The 17,777-nt window shown below is 61.0% G+C and overlaps 1 protein-coding gene across 2 annotated transcripts in view; it reads left to right on the top strand.

Annotated features, from left to right (window-relative positions):
• CABIN1 (calcineurin binding protein 1) overlaps nt 1–17,777 on the top strand; it is a 59,458-nt gene that overhangs the window by 29,366 nt on the left and 12,315 nt on the right. For both annotated transcript variants that reach the window (XM_074290718.1, XM_074290729.1), the window contains 9 exons: nt 4,296–4,556; nt 5,387–5,538; nt 5,934–6,109; nt 6,405–6,578; nt 6,956–7,266; nt 9,686–9,799; nt 15,766–15,929; nt 16,295–16,391; nt 17,082–17,651. In XM_074290718.1, the coding sequence (XP_074146819.1) occupies nt 4,296–4,556; nt 5,387–5,538; nt 5,934–6,109; nt 6,405–6,578; nt 6,956–7,266; nt 9,686–9,799; nt 15,766–15,929; nt 16,295–16,391; nt 17,082–17,651 (2,019 nt within the window). The remainder of the gene's footprint in view (nt 1–4,295; nt 4,557–5,386; nt 5,539–5,933; nt 6,110–6,404; nt 6,579–6,955; nt 7,267–9,685; nt 9,800–15,765; nt 15,930–16,294; nt 16,392–17,081; nt 17,652–17,777) is intronic.

Below are 17,777 nucleotides of genomic sequence, written 5' to 3'. Positions count from 1 at the left end.
ACTGGCTGTAAAAATGGTTTCCCAGCTTTCGGTTTCCTTTCTAATCTTGGCTGCATTGGTTTTGTTTGTGCAAACCCTTTTTAATTTAGTATAATCAAAAACAGCCATCTTGGATTTCATGATGTTTTCTAGTTTCTCTGACCATAAATGCTTCACTTCTCTAAAGATCTGAAAGGTGAACTATCCCTTGTTCTCTTAATTTACTTATATTATCACTCTTTACATCTAAATTATGTACCAGTTTCGACCTTATTTTGATATGGGATAGGAGATGCAGTTGTATGCTGATTTTCTGACGTATTTTCCAATTTTCCCAGCAGTTTTTGTCAGATTGTGAGTTCTGAGTGCAGAAGCTGTAGTCTTTGGGTTTATCACACACTAGATTACTTTAATCATTGATCATTGTGTCATTTATCTCATGTATTCCATGGATCCATCCCTCTGTTTCTTAGCCAGTACCAGATGGTTCTGTTTTTAAGTTGTTGTTTTTTTTTCTCCACTTGACCAAATTTACTTTTTAAGAAGTTGTTTATAATCTCCCTATAAAGCTCTTGGTTCTCTCCCCCATTTCTCTTCCATCTCTCTTTTGAGATCCTTTTTGAGCTCTTTCAAAAGAGCCTTTTTGGCTTCAGAGCAGTTTATGTCCCCTTCGAGGCTTCGCCCGTAGGCATCTTGCCATTGCTGTCCTCCTCTGGGTCTGAGGTCTGCTCTTCCCATCACTATACCAGTTCTCTATGGCCAGAGCTCTTTTTGCTCATTTTTTACTTGTTTTTATACATTGGGGTCTGCTCCCAGCACACAGCAGAGATTGTCACAAGCTGCTTTTGCAGAGGAACAGGGGCTTCTCACTAACTGCCCTGGGGCCAGTGCTTTCCCAGTGTGCTAGGTGAGCCCTGGTCAGTTCCTTCTGTCTGGTTCAGGGGGCTCACAATTTGCCTTGGAGGTTTCCCAGCTGGCTGCTCATCCACTGGCTTTCTGAACCAGGATAGAGCAGCCAGTGCTGCTGTGCTTTGGCTAGGAGCCTCCTGCTAGATTCCCTGCTCAGGCTCTCCCTGGGCCTGTGCTGGGCCGCGATCCCTCCTACCCCATTGAGACCGACCTTTCTCGAAGGCCTTCAAGATATCCTAAGCTGGAAAACTTTTGTGGGTTCTGTTACTCCAAAGTCCATCCCGAGGCTGATCCAGTGTCAAGTCTGAGGGAAGCTGGGCAGGGCTCGGATGCCATCCTGGCTCTCTCCACCCACTGGGCTCGCTCCGCCTGACCCACAGCGCTGTGAAGAAGTGGTTTCCTTCTCCAAGCTGTTGACCTGCTCCCAAGCCTCTTGTTTCTTTTCCCAGTTTTTCTTCTGCCTCTCTCATTTGCATTTTAAAGTCCTTTATGACTACTTCCCAGGAAGGCTCTTGGGACTTGGGGCCTTTTGTGCTCGTCTGAATTGGCGTTTTGTTCTTTCCTGTCACCTGTGCTCAAGGCTCTTTTCTATTTCTTTTTCTTTTTCTTTCTTTTTTCCATTTTGTGATTTCTGAGGTTGAACTCTGCCTCTGGGGCACAGGGGTACCCTCCTAAGCTTCTTGTGCTGTTCTGAGTCTCTTCCCAGGGGCCCCTGTGTTGGGTGTCGTGCTCACAACAGAAAGTGGGTGACCTAGGCTCCTTGTTTGCCTTCTGCTCTGGCACTAGGGGCTGCCCCACTGGTCTACTCCGCTCCTGTTTCACTGAGCCCGGACCCAGTGTCAGAGTGGCTGATGTGCTATGATTAAGAGCTTCCCACTGGCGTCTCTGGACACTGTCTGAGCTGGGTTGCCTGCCCCTTTCACCCCAGTGAGACTGATCTTTGTGGAAGTCCTTCCAGCCTATCTTGAGCTGGAAAATTGTGTCATTCTGTCTTTTCTTGAGCTCTGTCATTCTAAACTCTGTTCAGAGGCTTGGTTTCATGTGGTTTTCAAGGAGAACCGGGAGACCTTGAGGAGCTTCCTGGCGTCTTTCTGCCATCTTGGCTCTACCCCCAGAACTGCCCCCTCACATTCTAATTTTTAAGGAATTATTTTCTTCAGTGAATTTTTGTACCTCTTTGCTTTCATTTAGTCAATTCTTCTTTTTATGATGTTCTTTCCTTCTGGAGATTTTTGTGCCTCTTTTACCATTTGGTCAATTCTGGTTTTTAAGTTCATTTCCTTTAGTGTTTTTGCAATCATTTTCATATGCTTGTTTCTACATGTAGGCCGTGGTATCTACTATGGATCCTACCTATAGAAAGAAACATAAAACACTGGAGTTGTTCTTCTATTAACTCTCATAGCTACCTCATTCATTGGTGCCTCCTTTACCAAGCTGTTGACTCTTCATAATTTTCTTGTATTTCTCTTATTTCTTTTCCCAATTTCTTTTTCTCCTAATATTTTTTGGGACTTCTTCAAGGTAGTCTTTTTGAGCTCTTCCAGGAATTCTTTTTGGGCTTGTGTCCAACTCACAGTATTTTTTGAGGCTTTGCTTATAGCTGTTTTGACACTTGGTTGTCTTCTGAGTTTGTATCTTGCCTTCCCTGTCACCATAATATAGTTTTTTGGTTTGCTCATTTTTTAAGCCTATTTCTTGACATTAAACTTTGTTAAAATTCAGCTTTTCTGCTGGAGTGGAGGAGATATTGTTCCAAGATTTAGGTTTTTCCCACTGCTATGGGTTTGTAGTGCTTCCAAGGTGGTGTGATCACTGTTCTCCTGGCCTGTGCTCTGGTCAGCATGTGATCATAGACGTTCTTCTCCACCTGGAACTAGAGCCCGGGGCCCCTGCTCCCCTGTCCCCATTCCCCTGCAGATAGAAGGGAGGTAGTGTTCCTCTTCCCCCCGTGACTGGGATCTGAAACTACACGTGGGCAATGCAGCAGGGGCCTGCGCCCAGCATCACCAAAGGGATCCTTGGGACCCCCCAACCAGTTGTCTGTGCCCATCACCATCTGTGGGCTGAGAGTATGCTGCTAGCGCTGCCCCTAAGGCTCAGCCCTCCCCGTGAGACAGGCCCTTCCGTCTAACCTCAGGTGATTTCCTGCTCCTGCTCCTCCTCCTCCAACTACCTCTTGCCTTGAATCTGTCTTAAGCTTTCATATCTTTAAGAAGCACTAAGACTTAGAACACCCTGTATTTGTGTTCTTTTTTCATATCTTTGGTACCCGACCTTAGCAAGAGATCTGGTGAGCCTCCCCCCCACTTTTTTTCCCTTTCTAATTCTAACTATATTCATTTTGCTTGTGCAAAAACTTTTCCATTCTATGGAATAAGAATTACACTTTGTGATTTTTTTTTTTTAGTTAAGATTTCCCCAGGAAAAAGTATTTCTTTTTGTCGAATTTGTTTAAAATCTTTAAGTCATGCTGTTTTCAGCCGGTTTGGGGGTATGGCGCGAGAAATCGGTTACCTCCAGTAGCTGCCAAATTGCTTTCCAATTTCTCCAGCAGCCTTTGTCGATGAAAGTGACCCGAGATGTAAATCTCCCCCTTGCCTTAATCTCCACCTCAGAAGTTTTGATACATTATCTGATTATTTTATTAACTGGAGTGTGTCTTCATCCCTTTGATTTGTTCTTTAGTTCTCCACCGAGTCTTTAGGATTAAGTCTCTACTTCACTTTTTCAAATGGCATTTTATACTTTTAGATTAACAAGCATTTCTTATCCATTCAGTTTTTAATTCTTTTTTTCAAAGGCCTTTTAGCAAATAAAGTTTCTGTTGCGTTAGGGTCATTAAAGGAATATTTGTTATTTCTGCATTTCTATATTGTGGGGTGAGTTTTTGGTGGACCACTACATAGTTTTTGTGAAGAAGGCTCAGAAGTATGGAAACTCCCTCTTTTGCCATTCACTGATTGTCGGGATTTCTCCATCAGCTACAGTTTTTCTAAAGTTTGGTTAGGTCCTTTATTTTTTGCCGAGTTTTTTATTAGATTGGTTTACACTTAAAAAGGGGCACGCCGAGGTCCTGTACAAAGAAGCTGATGGTTTATTTTCCCTGCGCTTTTTACCTTGGTTGCCCTCTCTGTAGCTCTTCCCCCTCAGTTTGTTCCCCCAGACCCAAAAGAAGGGTCCTCTTTCCCTTGATCCCCCTTTATGTTCAGAGATAGGGTCAAGGTGGGTAGCTGTTGCTGAGAGCAGGTTGGTGGGGGGCTGGCAGGCAGGGGTTTCTGCTGACAAATGAGGCCTGATGAAGAGGGTCCCCTTAGATGCTTCCTGTGGCTCAGGGGTGGGTGGGCGGGGGGGGTGCCAGGCCATGGGGGAAGGGCCAGTGGCTCACCCCCCCCCCCCCATCCTAGATGGAGGAACGCCGGGACAGCATGCTGGAGACAGCCAAGCTGTGCTTCACGTCGGCTGCGCGCTGCGAGGGTGACGGGGATGAGGAGGAGTGGCTCCTGCACTACATGCTGGGCAAGGTGGCCGAGAAGCAGAAGCAGCCGCCGGCCGTTTACCTCCAGCACTACCAGCGGGCCGCCCACTACCTGCACGAGGAGGCCGCGCGCTACCCCAAGAAGATCCACTACCATAACCCCCCGGAGCTGGCCATGGAGGCGCTGGAGGTGAGGTGGGGCACCCGTGGGGGGGTACGCTGCAGATGCACTTGCACACTTATACACGCGTGCCCGCGGAGGGGCATGGTGCACGTGCACTCCCACTCCCACATTGACACACTTGCGCCCGCGGAGGGGCATGGTGCACGTGCACTCCCACTCCCACATTGACACACTTGCGCCCGCGGAGGGGCATGGTGCACGTGCACTCCCACTCCCACATTGACACACTTGCGCCCGCGGAGGGGCATGGTGCACGTGCACTCCCACTCCCACATTGACACACTTGCGCCCGCGGAGGGGCATGGTGCACGTGCACTCCCACTCCCACATTGACACACTTGCGCCCGCGGAGGGGCATGGTGCACGCACACTCCTACACTCACTTAGACTCGCACACTTACATGCTCCCGCTCCCACTCCCACACAGTCACTCACGCCCCCTCCCACTCACGCCACGTACCCACGGTCACACTAGCACAGACACACTCAGATAACACAGGACTCCGGGTCCAGGATTCCTCCGTCGCTGGTGGGGACCAAGAGCCCCACTCAGGCCGCGGCCCCTCCCTGGCGCTCCGGAGGCCTGAGGCAGTCGTGCTGGTAACGGGCGTCATCGCGGGGCCTGGCACACAGCAGGGGCCTACTCCGTGCTCGGTCCCTTCTGTCCCCGCAGTGGTTTGGGAGAAAGAGAAAAGCCCCAGGCAAGGACCCGGGCTCCCGGCCGGCTCTCGGGGCCCTGTCCGCAGCGGACCCTGGCTGTCGGTCACCGGGGGCCTCGGCATGAGAAGGAGCCCGCGGAGAGCCCGGGCCCGACCGCCTGCCCTCGGTCCCTCCAGGTCTACTTTCGCCTGCACGCGTCCATCCTGAAGCTCGTGGGCAAGCCCAACGCCGGCGTCGACGCCGAGAGCCTGGTCGCCTTCATGAAGGAGTCCGCCGACGGACCCTTTGCCAGGGGCGAGGAGAAGAACACCCCCAAAGCGTCCGAGAAGTGAGTAGCGAGTCCCCTGGTCGGGCACGGGGTCCTTGGGCCCTGGAGCCATCAGTGTCCCCAAGACTGGGGGGCTTGAATGATCCCCTCCCATCCCAACCCTATTGAGAGGCTCGCAGAGGAGCTGGGGCCCTTATGGGGGCACCAATGGGGAGGTCTGGACGGGGGGGAGGGGAGAGATGGAGATGGGGCGGGGGGCGGGGGATCACTCAGGCTCTGGATTCTGCCACCGGCAGCTACTTCCGCCTGAAGGTTTCCTCTCGGATGAAGGTTTGGGGGGGGGTCTGTGCGCGGGCCTCTCTGTGCTGCCCCGGCTACTTCAGGGCAGGGGGGCCAGGGGCGCCCCCTGCGGGGGTCCTGGGGCTCTGCACCCAGCACTCCTCCCGCCTCCCCAGGGAAAAGGCCTGCGTCATCGACGAGGACTCCCACTCTTCAGCGGGCACCCTTGTGGGCCCCGGCGCCTCGGCCCCTCCCTCCGGCCCGGGTCTGACGTCCCCCCCTTACACGGCCACTCCCATCGACCATGATTACATCAAGTGCAAAACTCCGCGCCAGCAGGGCACGCCCGACGGTACGGTCGCTGAGCTCCGTCCTGCCTGGGGGGGGCGCCCCTTCTCCTCCCCCGCGGGCCTCCCCACTTCTCCAGCCTGCACGTGGCTCTCCAGGCCGGCTCACTGTTCCCTCCTCGGGTCTCCGTCAGGCCGGGGCTGCCAGTGCGGGGCCTTTGTGAAAAGCAGCGGGTGCGGGTATGGACGTGGGGAAGCCCCAAGAAGGCCGCCAAGCACCCGGGTCGGGGGGGGCTCCCGGGCCCGGCTCTCGGCCTCCCTGGGGCGGCCGACTCAGGGGCGCCTCCCTCCTTTGTCCAGAGAGGAGCCAGGACAGCAGCGCCGTGGCCCTGTCCGACTCCAGCTCGACCCAGGACGTCTTCAGCGAGCCCACCAGCTCCCAGGAGAACTCCCGGAAGCCTCCCCTGGACAAGCGGCCCCCGGGCTCCTGCGCCTCGGCCGTGGTGGGGCCTCCCGGGCCGCTCCCAGAGAGAGGTGTGTGCGTCGGGGCCTCGCCTGCCCTTTGGCCCCGGGGCCCCTCCTCCGGGCACCCTGCTGTGTCACGCCGGAGACCTCCACGTCTCACATGGGGACACTTCCTCTCACCTCATGCAAAGGCGTCAGCCGAGGCCCTGGCTGCAGGACCCTGGGCACAGGTCCCCTTCGGCCTCCGGCAGGCCCTCCCCCACCTCCTGCCTCCTCCCATAATCCCTAGTTCCCCAGGCAGGGCCCCCAGTGGGGACTGGGTAGGGATGACTAGAGAGAGGCCGCCCTCCTCCTTCCCCGCCCCAGCCCTCCCTCCCTCCACAGATAGGAAATTGGGTCCGGCTGGTGTCGGGTTTGGGAGCTGAGACTTCGCTTCTCTCTTTCAGGCAAAGGCGAGGAGCCTCTGGAGAATGGGGAGTCTCTGCGGGTCCCAGGGGAGCCCGGGGCCCCACGTGGCCCCGCCGAGGGCCCGGCCAAGCCCACGGCCTGCCCCCTGTGGGACGGCCGGAGGAGAGGCGAGCCCCCCGGGGAGCGCGGCGAGCTGGGCCAGCGGCTGCCGGCCGACGCCGAGGGCCAGCGCAAGTTCCTGACTGAGCAGTGCGTGGCCTCCTTCCGCCTCTGCCTGAGCCGCTTCCCACAGCACTACAAGAGCCTCTACCGCCTGGCCTTCCTCTACGCGCACAGCAAGACCCACAAGGTGAAGGCAGCCCCCAGGGGGCCGTGGAGGGCGGAGGGCGGAGGGCAGGCTGACTGCCGGGGTGTGCTGGATTCCAATCTGACCTCCCCGATCATTTTCCTGCCACCTGCCTCGGTTTCCTCAGCTGTACATTGGGCACCCTGGCCCCGCCCATGGGCCGGCCCACAGTAGGGGCTTGACAGGTGTCATGACTTGTCCCAGCTCTGTGGGGGAGGGCGGGGCTGCCTTTTCTCATCTGTCATCCTGAGGACTCGTGTTTTCTTACTTTGTCCTGGAATCTGTGGGTCCCAGGTTCTGGGTTCTGGGAAGTCTTTCTAGGCTTCTCCGCTGCTGTCATCTCGGCCACTTTCCTTTGCCCTCATTTGCGCAATAGTGAAGCCTCCTTTCCTGGTCTGTTGGAGCTCCGAGGGGAAGGGGGCTTTCTTTGTGGCCTGTGGCCTAACAGCGGGGTCTGTGGGTCAGAGGGCACGGGCATTCCGGGCCCCCTCCTCGAATCATCCCGGAGGTTTTGCAGACTGGTCGGACCAGGGCACAGCTCCACCACCAATGCATGTGTGGGCCCGAGGTGCAGCTTTTTACACAAAAAATTAGCGATAACTCCCACCTGTGAGCCTTTGTCCTTGGGATGCCTCGGCGAGCTTGGCGAGAGCGGGGGAAGCCCCAGCCCTGAGCCTTTGGTTTCTAGGTTTAATCTTTTTTTTTTTTTAGTTAAAGTTTTTTAATTCCAAAACATGCACAGTTGTTGGAGTTGTGAACGGACCCAACTGTTCTGGAGAACAGTCTGGAACACTGGCCAAAGGGCCATCAAAATGTGCGTGCCCTTTGACCCAGCAGTGTTTCTATAGGGCTTAGATCCCCAAGAGATCGGAAAGGAGGGAAAGGGACCCATGTGTGCAAAGATGTTTGTGGCCGCCCTCTTCTTAGTGGCCAGAAACTGGAAACTGTGTGCATGCCCATCAGCTGGAGATCGGCTGGGTAAATTGTGGTACGTGAATATTATGGAATATTATTGTTCTATAAGAAACGACCAACAAGAGGATTTCAGAAAGGCCTGGAGAGACCGACCGGAACTGACGCTGAGGGAAATGAGCAGGACCAAGAGATCCTTGTGCACAGGAACAAGAGCATACAAAGATCAATTCTGGTGGGCGCGGCTCTTCAAAAGTGAGATGGTTCAGGCCGTTCCACTGGTTCGGTGATGAAGAGAGCCATCCACCCCCCGAGAGAGGCCCGTGGGAGCTGAGGGTGGGACACAGCACAGCATTTCCACTTTCTGTTGTCGTTTGCTTGCGTTTTGTTTCTCCTTTTTTTCTTTCTGATTTTCTTTTTCTTGTACAGTGTGTTATTTGTGGAAATATGTTTGCCCATGTTGGATTTAACATGTGTTTTGACACGTATACCATATATTGGATCACTTGCCAGCTAGCGGAGGGGTGCGGGGGGGGGATCTGAAGCCAAAGGCTAGGCGAGGGTCAGTGTTGAAAAGTCCCCCGTGCATATGTTTTGTAAATAAAAAGCTTTAATATAAAAAACAATGCACGGATAGTTTTCCACACTCACCCCTGCAAAACCTTGGGTCCCAAACCTCCCCCCTTGGGCCCACTTTCCCGCTCCCCCAGACCACAAGTGATTCAATAGAGATTCCACGTGAGTAGTTCCTACATCTGTATTTCCACATTTATGTTGCTATATAAGAAAAGTCAGATCAAAAATGAAAAAAAAAAAGAGAGAGAAAGCAAAAAGCAAGCAGAGACCAAAAGGTGAAAAGCCTGGGCTGCGGCCCACACCCGGTTCCCACCCGGCTCTCTGGGGGCCGACAGCCCTCTCCTTCTCGATCCCTGGAACCCCGAGCCACCTCGTCCATCAGAATTCGTCATCATGTAATCCGAAGGCCTTTGTGGGGGAGCGGGCCTGGGGCCTCGATGGATCCCGGCGGGCAGCCCCTGGCCAGAGGGGGCCCTACGATGCCGGCAGTCAGAGCGGGGGGCCGCGGTCGGGACGCCGGGCCAGCCTTTTCCCCTCTCGGCGAGCTTCTCTCAGGAGGCCAGAAGACACCAAGGACCCAGGAGGCTCTGACAGGACCCTCCTCCCTCACACTCGGCCCCTGAGCCCTGACTGGGCCGGAGCAGGGTCGGCGCTTTGAGAGCTGAGGTTTCCGTGGGCGCAGCCCTGAACAAAAGGATGAGAAAGCAGCATGCCCCAGATGATGGGAACGAGGGGTTTTCTCTGTCCCCCAATGGCCCCCCCCAAGATCCTGGGGCCGCCTCCTTGGCCCCATTATTGTTCTGAGCATTGGGGATTGAGGAGCTCCTCTCTGCTCCTCTTGGGAGGGGGGTCGCCTGCAGGGGCAGGTGGGGGGTCTGAGGGCTCCACTGCCTGACTGAGCCAGGCCCCGCCACGGTCTCCTCCTCCCCCACAGAACCTGCAGTGGGCCCGAGACGTGTTGCTAGGCAGCAGTATCCCGTGGCAGCAGCTGCCGCACATGCCGGCCCAGGGCCTCTTCTGCGAGAGGAACAAGACGAATTTCTTCAATGTAAGTAGCCGCTTCTGGCGGGGAGAGGCTCGCACTCAGAGCCCTGGGGGGGGCGGGAGGAGTGCTGGGACCAGGACTGAGCCAAAGCAGTCCTCGTCTGCCTGGGGGAGCTCGTCTTCTCCCTGGGAGTCCTGGTGTGCAGGGTTGGGCGAGGCAGGGATTCCGCCCGGGCCTCAGTTTGCTGACCTCCAAAATGGGAGAGGAAGGTCCCAGCCCGGACAATCATGTAAGGCCGCCTCGCTGAGCCCATGGCACAAGGGATGCTGGGCACCCGGCCCAAGGTGCCCCCGGCTCTTCAGGAGTACCTCTGTCAGGGTTCTTAAAACCATCTTTTTGGGGGGTAGCTCCCCCAAACTGGATAACTGAAGAAAACCGAGAGGGGAGCAGGCAGGGTAGTGAGCTTCTTGGGAGAGGGGGTATCCCAGGGCTGAGAGGCTGAGGAGGGGGTGCCCAGGGTCCTTGTGGCCTTTGAAAGCCAAAATGGGACACATGAGTCAACCCCCCACCCCCACCACAGTGAGGGACGAGGGTTGTCAGGGAGCCACCTTCCAGGTGAGCCAGCGTGGCCGGGGGCGGAGCTGCCAGCCTAGGGGCTGCCTCTGCCTCCACATCCTGCTCAGGAAGGTGCTTCCTACAGTAGCAGGTTGGTGCCGACTCCTGCCATACTCATAGAGGCCACTTGGGGGCGCCACTGTGGGAGTCAGGTGGGCACAAGTCCTTGTGAGGGCACGAGGGGGCTCCACAGACAGGCAGCTTCACCTGCCTGCATCCACATTTTTGTCTGTAAAATGGGATCAGAGCAGCAGAGGGGCCCGGACATTCTCTGTTGTGGAGGTCGTTCAGAGGGTCGGGCTGCACTTCTGCAGTTGTTGCGCTGATTTGTGCGGGAGAGCGGTCTGAAGCTCCTTCACGCCAGTCTCGCGGCCGCCCCCAAGCATCCTCTGAGGTCGGTCGTGTGTAGTCCTCCCTCCCGTCCAGTCTGTCCTTCATTTCTGTTCTTTGGCCCGAGCTCGAACCGCTTTCCCTTCAGTTAAGGGCTGAGAATGTTTCTGCCTCTTCCTTTTTTTCTAAAGAAACATCTTTCTTGGGATTTGGGATCTTTTGTTTTTAAAAAATATTTTAGCTAACTACAGAATAGTCCCGGCTGAAAAGCGCCGAATGCATCACGTGGGCAGCGGCGCGTCCCCTTAGGGAAGACCTCCTCTAGGTCCCGGAGGTTTTCCGGCCCATGTTTTGTTTGGTTCTGTGGTGGTCGCCCTCCCGCTGCTCACAGGTGGTTCTGTTTGTGGGCGCTTCCCTTGTCTTTGGAAGCTTCTCGCCCTTGGTTTCTTTGCTGCTTCTCCAGGGTTTTCTATGTAAGCCCCAAGCCAGGAGGGGTCGTTTGTCTCTTTGTGGCTCTTGGAGGTTGCTCGGCCTCGGGGGTCCAGCATCTGCTACCCAGGACCCCCACAGGAAGCCTCTGGGGGGCGGGGGGCGGCTTCTGCTAGGAGGCCCCAGGACGGAGAGCTCCCTACCTCCCATGGCCGCCTCTTCTTGGTCCCAGCAGAATATTGGCTCCTCTGGGGCCTTGGTGGGCAAAGAGTGAGCACCCATGAAGCTCCTACTGTGCGCCAGACTCTGTTTGGCTCAGCAGGAACGTGTGCTCACATGATCCTCACACTCCCCTTTCCCCCCCAGGTTGGTGCTGTCTCAACTGGGGAAACTGAGGCAGACAAACGGAGGCCCTGTGTGCCCTTAGGGATCCCCCCTTGTGGGCCTCCCTCAGGGCCGTTTTTGGCTAGTCTGACAGCTGGGGGCCGGGTCTGCGCCCCCCCCCCCCCCCGGGCTTTCCCCCTCTCAGGCTCGGACTCACTCTGTGCCGCCTGCCGGGCCTGGCCGCCCTACGCCCACTCATTTCTCTCTTTGAGACGTGGGGTCTGTGAGCCTTGGGAGGCCGGGGGGCTGGCCCCCAGGTAGAAGGGAGCACCTCCAGAAAGTCCCCAAAGTGGGATCTGGATGGCAGCTCCCCTGCCTGCTTCTCCCCATCAAAGAAGCCCCCCAAATCTAGGTCATATCCTGACAATCGAGGGGAGCGAGGGGCGAGGAGGGCTCAAATGTGGAGGCCGGGAAGAAAGGGCTGGGGCTGGGGGGGCTGCGACCGTCCTTGGGACCTCGGCCTCCAGGCCTCCATCATCATGGGGAGCCTGCCCGTGCGTGCCCGGGAAGTCGCACCTTTGTTGGGCACTGCCGGCGTGCCAGGCCGCCCGCCAGGAGCTCCCACCCCTGTGGGCACGCGAAGTCCCCGCGCGGGGGAGGTGGTCAGGGCCCGGCTCGCCAGCGGCGGCCTCAGCGTGGCGGGCAGTGACTGGGCTGCTGGGGAGGGAGGGAGGGCCAGCTCGGCCCAGGGGGGCGGGCACTGCCGGGGCACCAGCTGCCGGGGCCACGCTTCCCTGTCGGCTTCCTGACCCCCGCTGTGTAGGCCTGGTTTGGGCAGCGCCCGAGCGCTTCCCTTTCAGCTCCCTGCCGGCGGGGGGGGGGGGGAGGCTGAGATGGGGGCCTCGGGGACCGAAGGAGGCCCTCTCCTGGGAGGGGCCCCGGGCCCCGCTGGGTGCCCAGGCTGAGGAGTGCCCATAGAGCGCTCAGATGTGTGCTGGGCTTCCCGGGGGGGAGGGGGGAGAGGCAGAGACAGGGAAAGAGGTAGAGAGGAGAGACAGAGGAGAGTGGGGGGGGGCAGAGAAGGCGGGGGCTGCCCTTTTGCTTCCCTCCCTTCCTCCCGGGCTCCCCGCCTGGCTGGTGGGGCGGCCCATGGGCGGGCGGCCCGCTCCCCCTTCCTGATTGGCCGCTGCCGGCCCGGGGCGGCCTGAGAGAAAAGGACCCAAGAGAGAGAAGGGGAGAAGGGGAAGCCGGGCTCGCTGGCAGGCTCGAGGCTCCAGACTCCGGCGGCCAGGGGTGGGGAGGGAGGGGGCGGCCCCGGGCCGGCCCCCGGAGGCCCCCCCCCAGCGCTCCGGAGCCGGGCCTGTGGGGCAGGGAGCCGCCTCCTGGGATGGTGAGTTCTTCCTTTGCTGTTCGGGCCGCCCCCCAGAAGGGCCTCCGCTCTCCCCGGGGCTGCCGCTCCCTGGCCTGGCTCCCGGGGCTCGGGCCAGTCGCCGCGGAGCTTGGGTGGAGCCGGAGTGGGGAGAGGAAGCTCGAGGGGGGGCAGCCCGGCGCCCCAAGGCCCCTTCCTGGCCCCGCTGCTCAGTGGGGTCCCAGAGGGCGGGCTGCTTGCTGGGACTGGGGGGCCGGGAGGGGGGCTGCTTGCTGGGACTGGGGGGCCGGGAGGGGGGCTGCTTGCTGGGACTGGGGGGGAGCTGCTCCGGGCGGTCAGTGGGACTGGGGGGCCGGGAGGGCGGCTGCTTGCTGGGACTGGGGGGCCGGGAGGGGGGCTGCTTGCTGGGACTGGGGGGGAGCTGCTCCGGGCGGTCAGTGGGACTGGGGGGCCCCTTCGCAGGCCGAGTTGGCTGAATCCCGGTGCTGCTCGGGGCAGACAGGGGGAGCTCTGGGCCTTCTGCTGGCGGGGGGCGCCTGGGGCCGGGCTCTGCACCCACCCTCCCAGGAGAACGGGGGCTCCCGGGCCGCTCGGGGGGCGCCTGGCCCGGAGCAGGGGGCTCTGAACGCGCGCTGCCGTGTTCCCGCCCGGCCCGAGTGCTCCGCGGCAGGCCCCCACCCCGTGCTGCTGGGAAGGGGGGCATCCCTCCCAAAGGGGCCGGGCCCTCCTGCCTCCCTCCATCCCGGGGTGTCCGCACCCCAAAGCCCCAGCTGTCCTGACTGGGGGGGGGCTGGGACCGGTACCCCCAGAGAAGGGACTCCCTCAGGTTCACACCTACGCCGGACTCGAACTCGGGTTCTCCTGACTCCAGCTCTGGGCGCCCCCTTGTGGTCCAGGGAGGAACCCGGAGGGCTGGGGGCGGGGCACGTGGCTGATTGGCAGGGGTGCTGGGTCCCGTGGGGGCGGAGCCCTGGGAAGGAGCCAGGCCCCGCTTAGGCCGCGTCTTTCAGAAAGCTTCTCCCTTGCCCCATGTCCTACAGACTCCCCAGAATGCACCTGCCCGGTTGGGGGCTGGCTTCTTCCCCCCTTCAGGCCCTCCCCCCCCCAGCCCTTGAGGTCAGAGAAGCCTTCCCGGGTCCCGTCCCCTCCCCCCCTCCCCCCCCCCCCCCCACCAGAGGACTTGAAGAGCAGCAGCCTCCGGGCCCACCCACCTGGGGCCCAAGGAGGGGAGAAGGGGGCGGTGTCTTCTGGGCGTCTGGGGAGGACTGACCCCCAGAACCCAAGGCCACGGGGTGGGGGGGACAGCTCCCCCGAGTCTTGTTCCATCAGCCCCCCCCCCCAGATCTTTGGCGGGGGAGGGTTCTGTGATGGGTCAGAGGTCATGGAACCGGGTGCACGGGCAGACGGGATCCAGACACAGGGTGTCCCTGCCTAACGGCTCGGGGGTCTGGGGGGGAGAGCCACCAAATGGGGCCGCAGCAAAAGGCGCTGCTCCCCCGAGGCTTGGAGGGAGCCCCGAACCCGTCCGGAGACAGAGGCGCCTGCCATGGGGTTGAGGGGGATCGTGGGGCGGGGGCAGGGGGAGGCTTTCTGAAGGGGTTGGAACGCCAAGCGAGGTCCTGGAGGCAGCGGGAGCCCCTGGAGTTTGGGGGGGCCCTCGACTGGTGAGGAGGCGAGGGGCTCAGCTGGACCGGGCACCCTCAGGGGAGGTGCGGATGGGGGAGCCTTGGGGAGCGAGCAGCTCGAGCCCCGGCCTGGGGGGCGGGAAGCCCTCAGATCCCCATGGGAGGCTCCGAGCGCCCGCCCCCAATAACCAAGGTCCCAGGGCTGGGGGCGCTGAGCCCGTGGGGAGGGCCGGGCCCTGCCCCGCTCAGGGGTGAGAAGAGATGCCCGGACGGGAGGGGGGCGGAGGCTTCCTGCTGCCATCCAGACCTGCGGCTTCCCTGCGGAGTCCCGCGCCGGCCCCTCCCCTCGGGCTTCATTGCCCCCTTCCTGAATGTGTCTGACCGGCCGCCGGTGCCTGCTCTCCCTCGGCTGGGAAGGGAAGGAGCCCTCCCCCCCCCCCCCCCCCCTCCGTGCAGCCCTTTGTCTCCTCCTCCATCCGTCCACCTGTCTGTCCATCCTGGCGGGCTCCCACCGCAGCCGGGCGGTTCTTCCCCTCTCCCCAGCCTCTCGGGGCCTCCCTCACCAGGACGGGCCTCCTCCTGAGGCCGTTTTCTGGGTGCCCGCTCTCTGTCTTGGGTCTCCCCGTAGCTTCCCTCCCTCCCTCCCTCTGCCCCGATTCTGATCCCAGAGACCCTTCTCCTTGCCGCGGGAGAGACCGCCTGCCGCCTGCCCGTCCAGGAGGCACCGATCGCGAGGTTTCCCCCAGAAGGACGCCCTGAGCGCGCTCACTTTCCAGCCCCCCAAGCTCCCCAAGAGCTGGCCCTCCCTGCGGCCTCCCCGCCGGGGGAGGACGCCAGCCCTGGCCCCCAAGTCGCCCCCTCCGAGCCCTCTCTGACTCACTTCCGGCGCGTTTAGCCCGCCGTCGGCCGTGCGCTTTCCTGTGGTGTTTCCCCCGGCTTTGGCCTCCACGCAGACGGGAGGTTCAGCCGGCTTCTGGGAATGTTTAAGCTGTTTGGGACACTTATTAAACCCCAGCTGGGTACCACACGGCGTGCCGAATGGATTCTCGGTGCCGGACGGCCTTCCCCCAGTGGGAAGGATGCTCAGGGGCCTCTGCGTGGGGCGCACGAGGCACTCGGTTAACCCTAAGACCACAGAATCTCGGGAGCACTTGGGAAGAGTCTCGGGGTTCCGGGGCGCTCACAGCTGCCTCCTGATACTGACACTGGGCAGGAGCCCCCCACACCAGAACCAGAAAGTGTAGGCTCTGTTCTCTGCCATGGGGGGGGCTCTGTGCCCACAGAGCCTGCGGTGCCCGCACGCCCGCCCTCACGGGCCCGCCCCGCTCTCTCCGTAGGGAATCTGGCGCATCCCGGTGGACGAGATCGACCGGCCTGGCAGCTTCGCCTCTCACATGAACCGCTCCATCGTCCTGCTGCTGCAGGTGCTGAGCCAGCTGAAGGACTATGGGACCTTGCTGAGGGTCTCCTCGATGCTGCAGAGGACGCCCGACCAGGGGAAGTAAGGAGGCTTTGGGGGGGCGGGGGCTTCGGCCGCCATCCAGCCATCTTGGGGGGGGGGTTCGCTCTCTGCCTTTGGGGCCGTCTGGGGGCCCCGGACTCCCAGGAGCCCTCCAAGTTTGGGGGCCATGGGGCCCTGAGAGGTGAAGGTGAAGGGCCCGGCCCTCCCTGCATCCTTGTCTGTGTGGGGGGCCTTGTTGGGTCCAACGGAGCCCATGTGCGAAGGGGGAGGGGAGAGGCCGAAAGGAGGGAGGGGAAGGGGTCCGGCTCTCGGAGCTGTGGGTGGGCGCCGTGCCCCGCATCGGCCTGGGCTGGGGAAGCCCGCGTCCCGGCCGGGCGGCTCAACGTTCGGTATCACTGCTCCAGGAAGTACTTGCGGGATGCGGACCGCCAGGTGCTGGCGCAGCGGGCCTTCGTTCTCACCGTGAAGGTGCTGGAGGAGACGCTGAGCGAGCTGGCGGAGGTGAGGGCAGCCGGGCGCCGCCCCTGTGTCCGGCCTGGCCCAGGCCCCGTGGGGGCTCAGCAGAGTGACCCCGTGCTCGGGCCGCCCCTCTGCTTTCAGAGCACCCCATCCTGTGCTTGTCCTCCCCCTGAGCCTTTGCACCTGCCCCCCATCCCTAATGTGTCCTCTCACATCTGTAAAGATCGCCCCTCTCCTGTGCCCCGGCCCCCAATCTCTGCCCCTGAGCCCCAGTTGGAAGCCCCGGCTCCTCTCCCTGCCAAGCAGCAGGTGGGTCCTTGGCTGCTCTGGCCCCCACAGCCCTGCCCCCACAGCCCTGGCCCCCACAGCCCTGCCCCCACAGCCCTGCCCCCACAGCCCTGGCCCCCACAGCCCTGGCCCCCACAGCCCTGGCCCCCACAGCCCTGGCCCCCACAGCCCTGCCCCCACAGCCCTGCCCCCACGGCCCTGGCCCCCACGGCCCTGCCCCCCACGGCCCTGGCCCCCACGGCCCTGCCCCCCACGGCCCTGGCCCCCACGGCCCTGGCCCCCACAGCCCTGGCCCCCACAGCCCTGCCCCCACAGCCCTGGCCCTCACAGCCCTGGCCCCCACAGCCCTGGCCCCCACAGCCCTGGCCCCCACAGCCCTGGCCCCCACAGCCCTGGCCCCCCAGCTGCTCAGGCGCACTGTGACCACGCTCTGCTCTCCCCCAGGGCTCAGACAACCACAGGATGACAACAGACGTTCCCAACAAGCCGAGCGCCGAGGACGCTAACGAGGTCCTTCCCAAGAAGCTGGCTCTGTCGGACGGAGGGGGCGGGGGGAGAGGGGCCACCCCCCAGTACGGCCCCCTGGCCGTGGACCCGGGCGACCCCGGCACTCTGAAGGAGCGTCCTTGGCTGGGCTCCACGGAGCCCATGGACCTGGAGCCAGAAAGGTTCGACGGGGTCGTCCGGCGCCCCGAGGCCGAGAGGCCCCCGGCCGCGCGCACCCCCAAGGACCGAGGGCCGGACGGGCGCCCCTCTGAGCTGTCCCTGGAGGAGCTGAGCATCAGCTCCCGCCAGCCGCCGCCGCCGCCCCCGCCCAAGGGCTCGGGCCAGTCGGCCCCGGAGGAGACCGCGCAGAGACCCGGCCGTAAGAGGAAGCTGCTGGACGACCCCGAGTCCGGGAAGAGCCTGCTCCTGGACGCTTACCGAGTATGGCAGCACGGCCAGAAGGTCATGGCCTACGACCTGGGGAGAATTGAGAAGATCATGTCTGAGACCTACATGCTGATCAAGCAGGTAACGGGGGCGGGGCTGCCTTGGAGACTCGGGGCCCAGCAGCCACTTTGGGGCTCTTCAGCACCTTTTCATCAGAAGCCCCGGCTGGAGCTGGGTCCTGGGGGGCGCCCTGGGACTCCCCCACTC

Source organism: Sminthopsis crassicaudata, chromosome 1, assembly GCF_048593235.1.
Source record: "Sminthopsis crassicaudata isolate SCR6 chromosome 1, ASM4859323v1, whole genome shotgun sequence".
Lineage (NCBI taxonomy): Eukaryota > Metazoa > Chordata > Mammalia > Dasyuromorphia > Dasyuridae > Sminthopsis > Sminthopsis crassicaudata.
The sequence above is the reverse complement of the archived record's forward strand: the minus strand, read 5'-3'. Positions and strand labels throughout refer to the sequence as shown.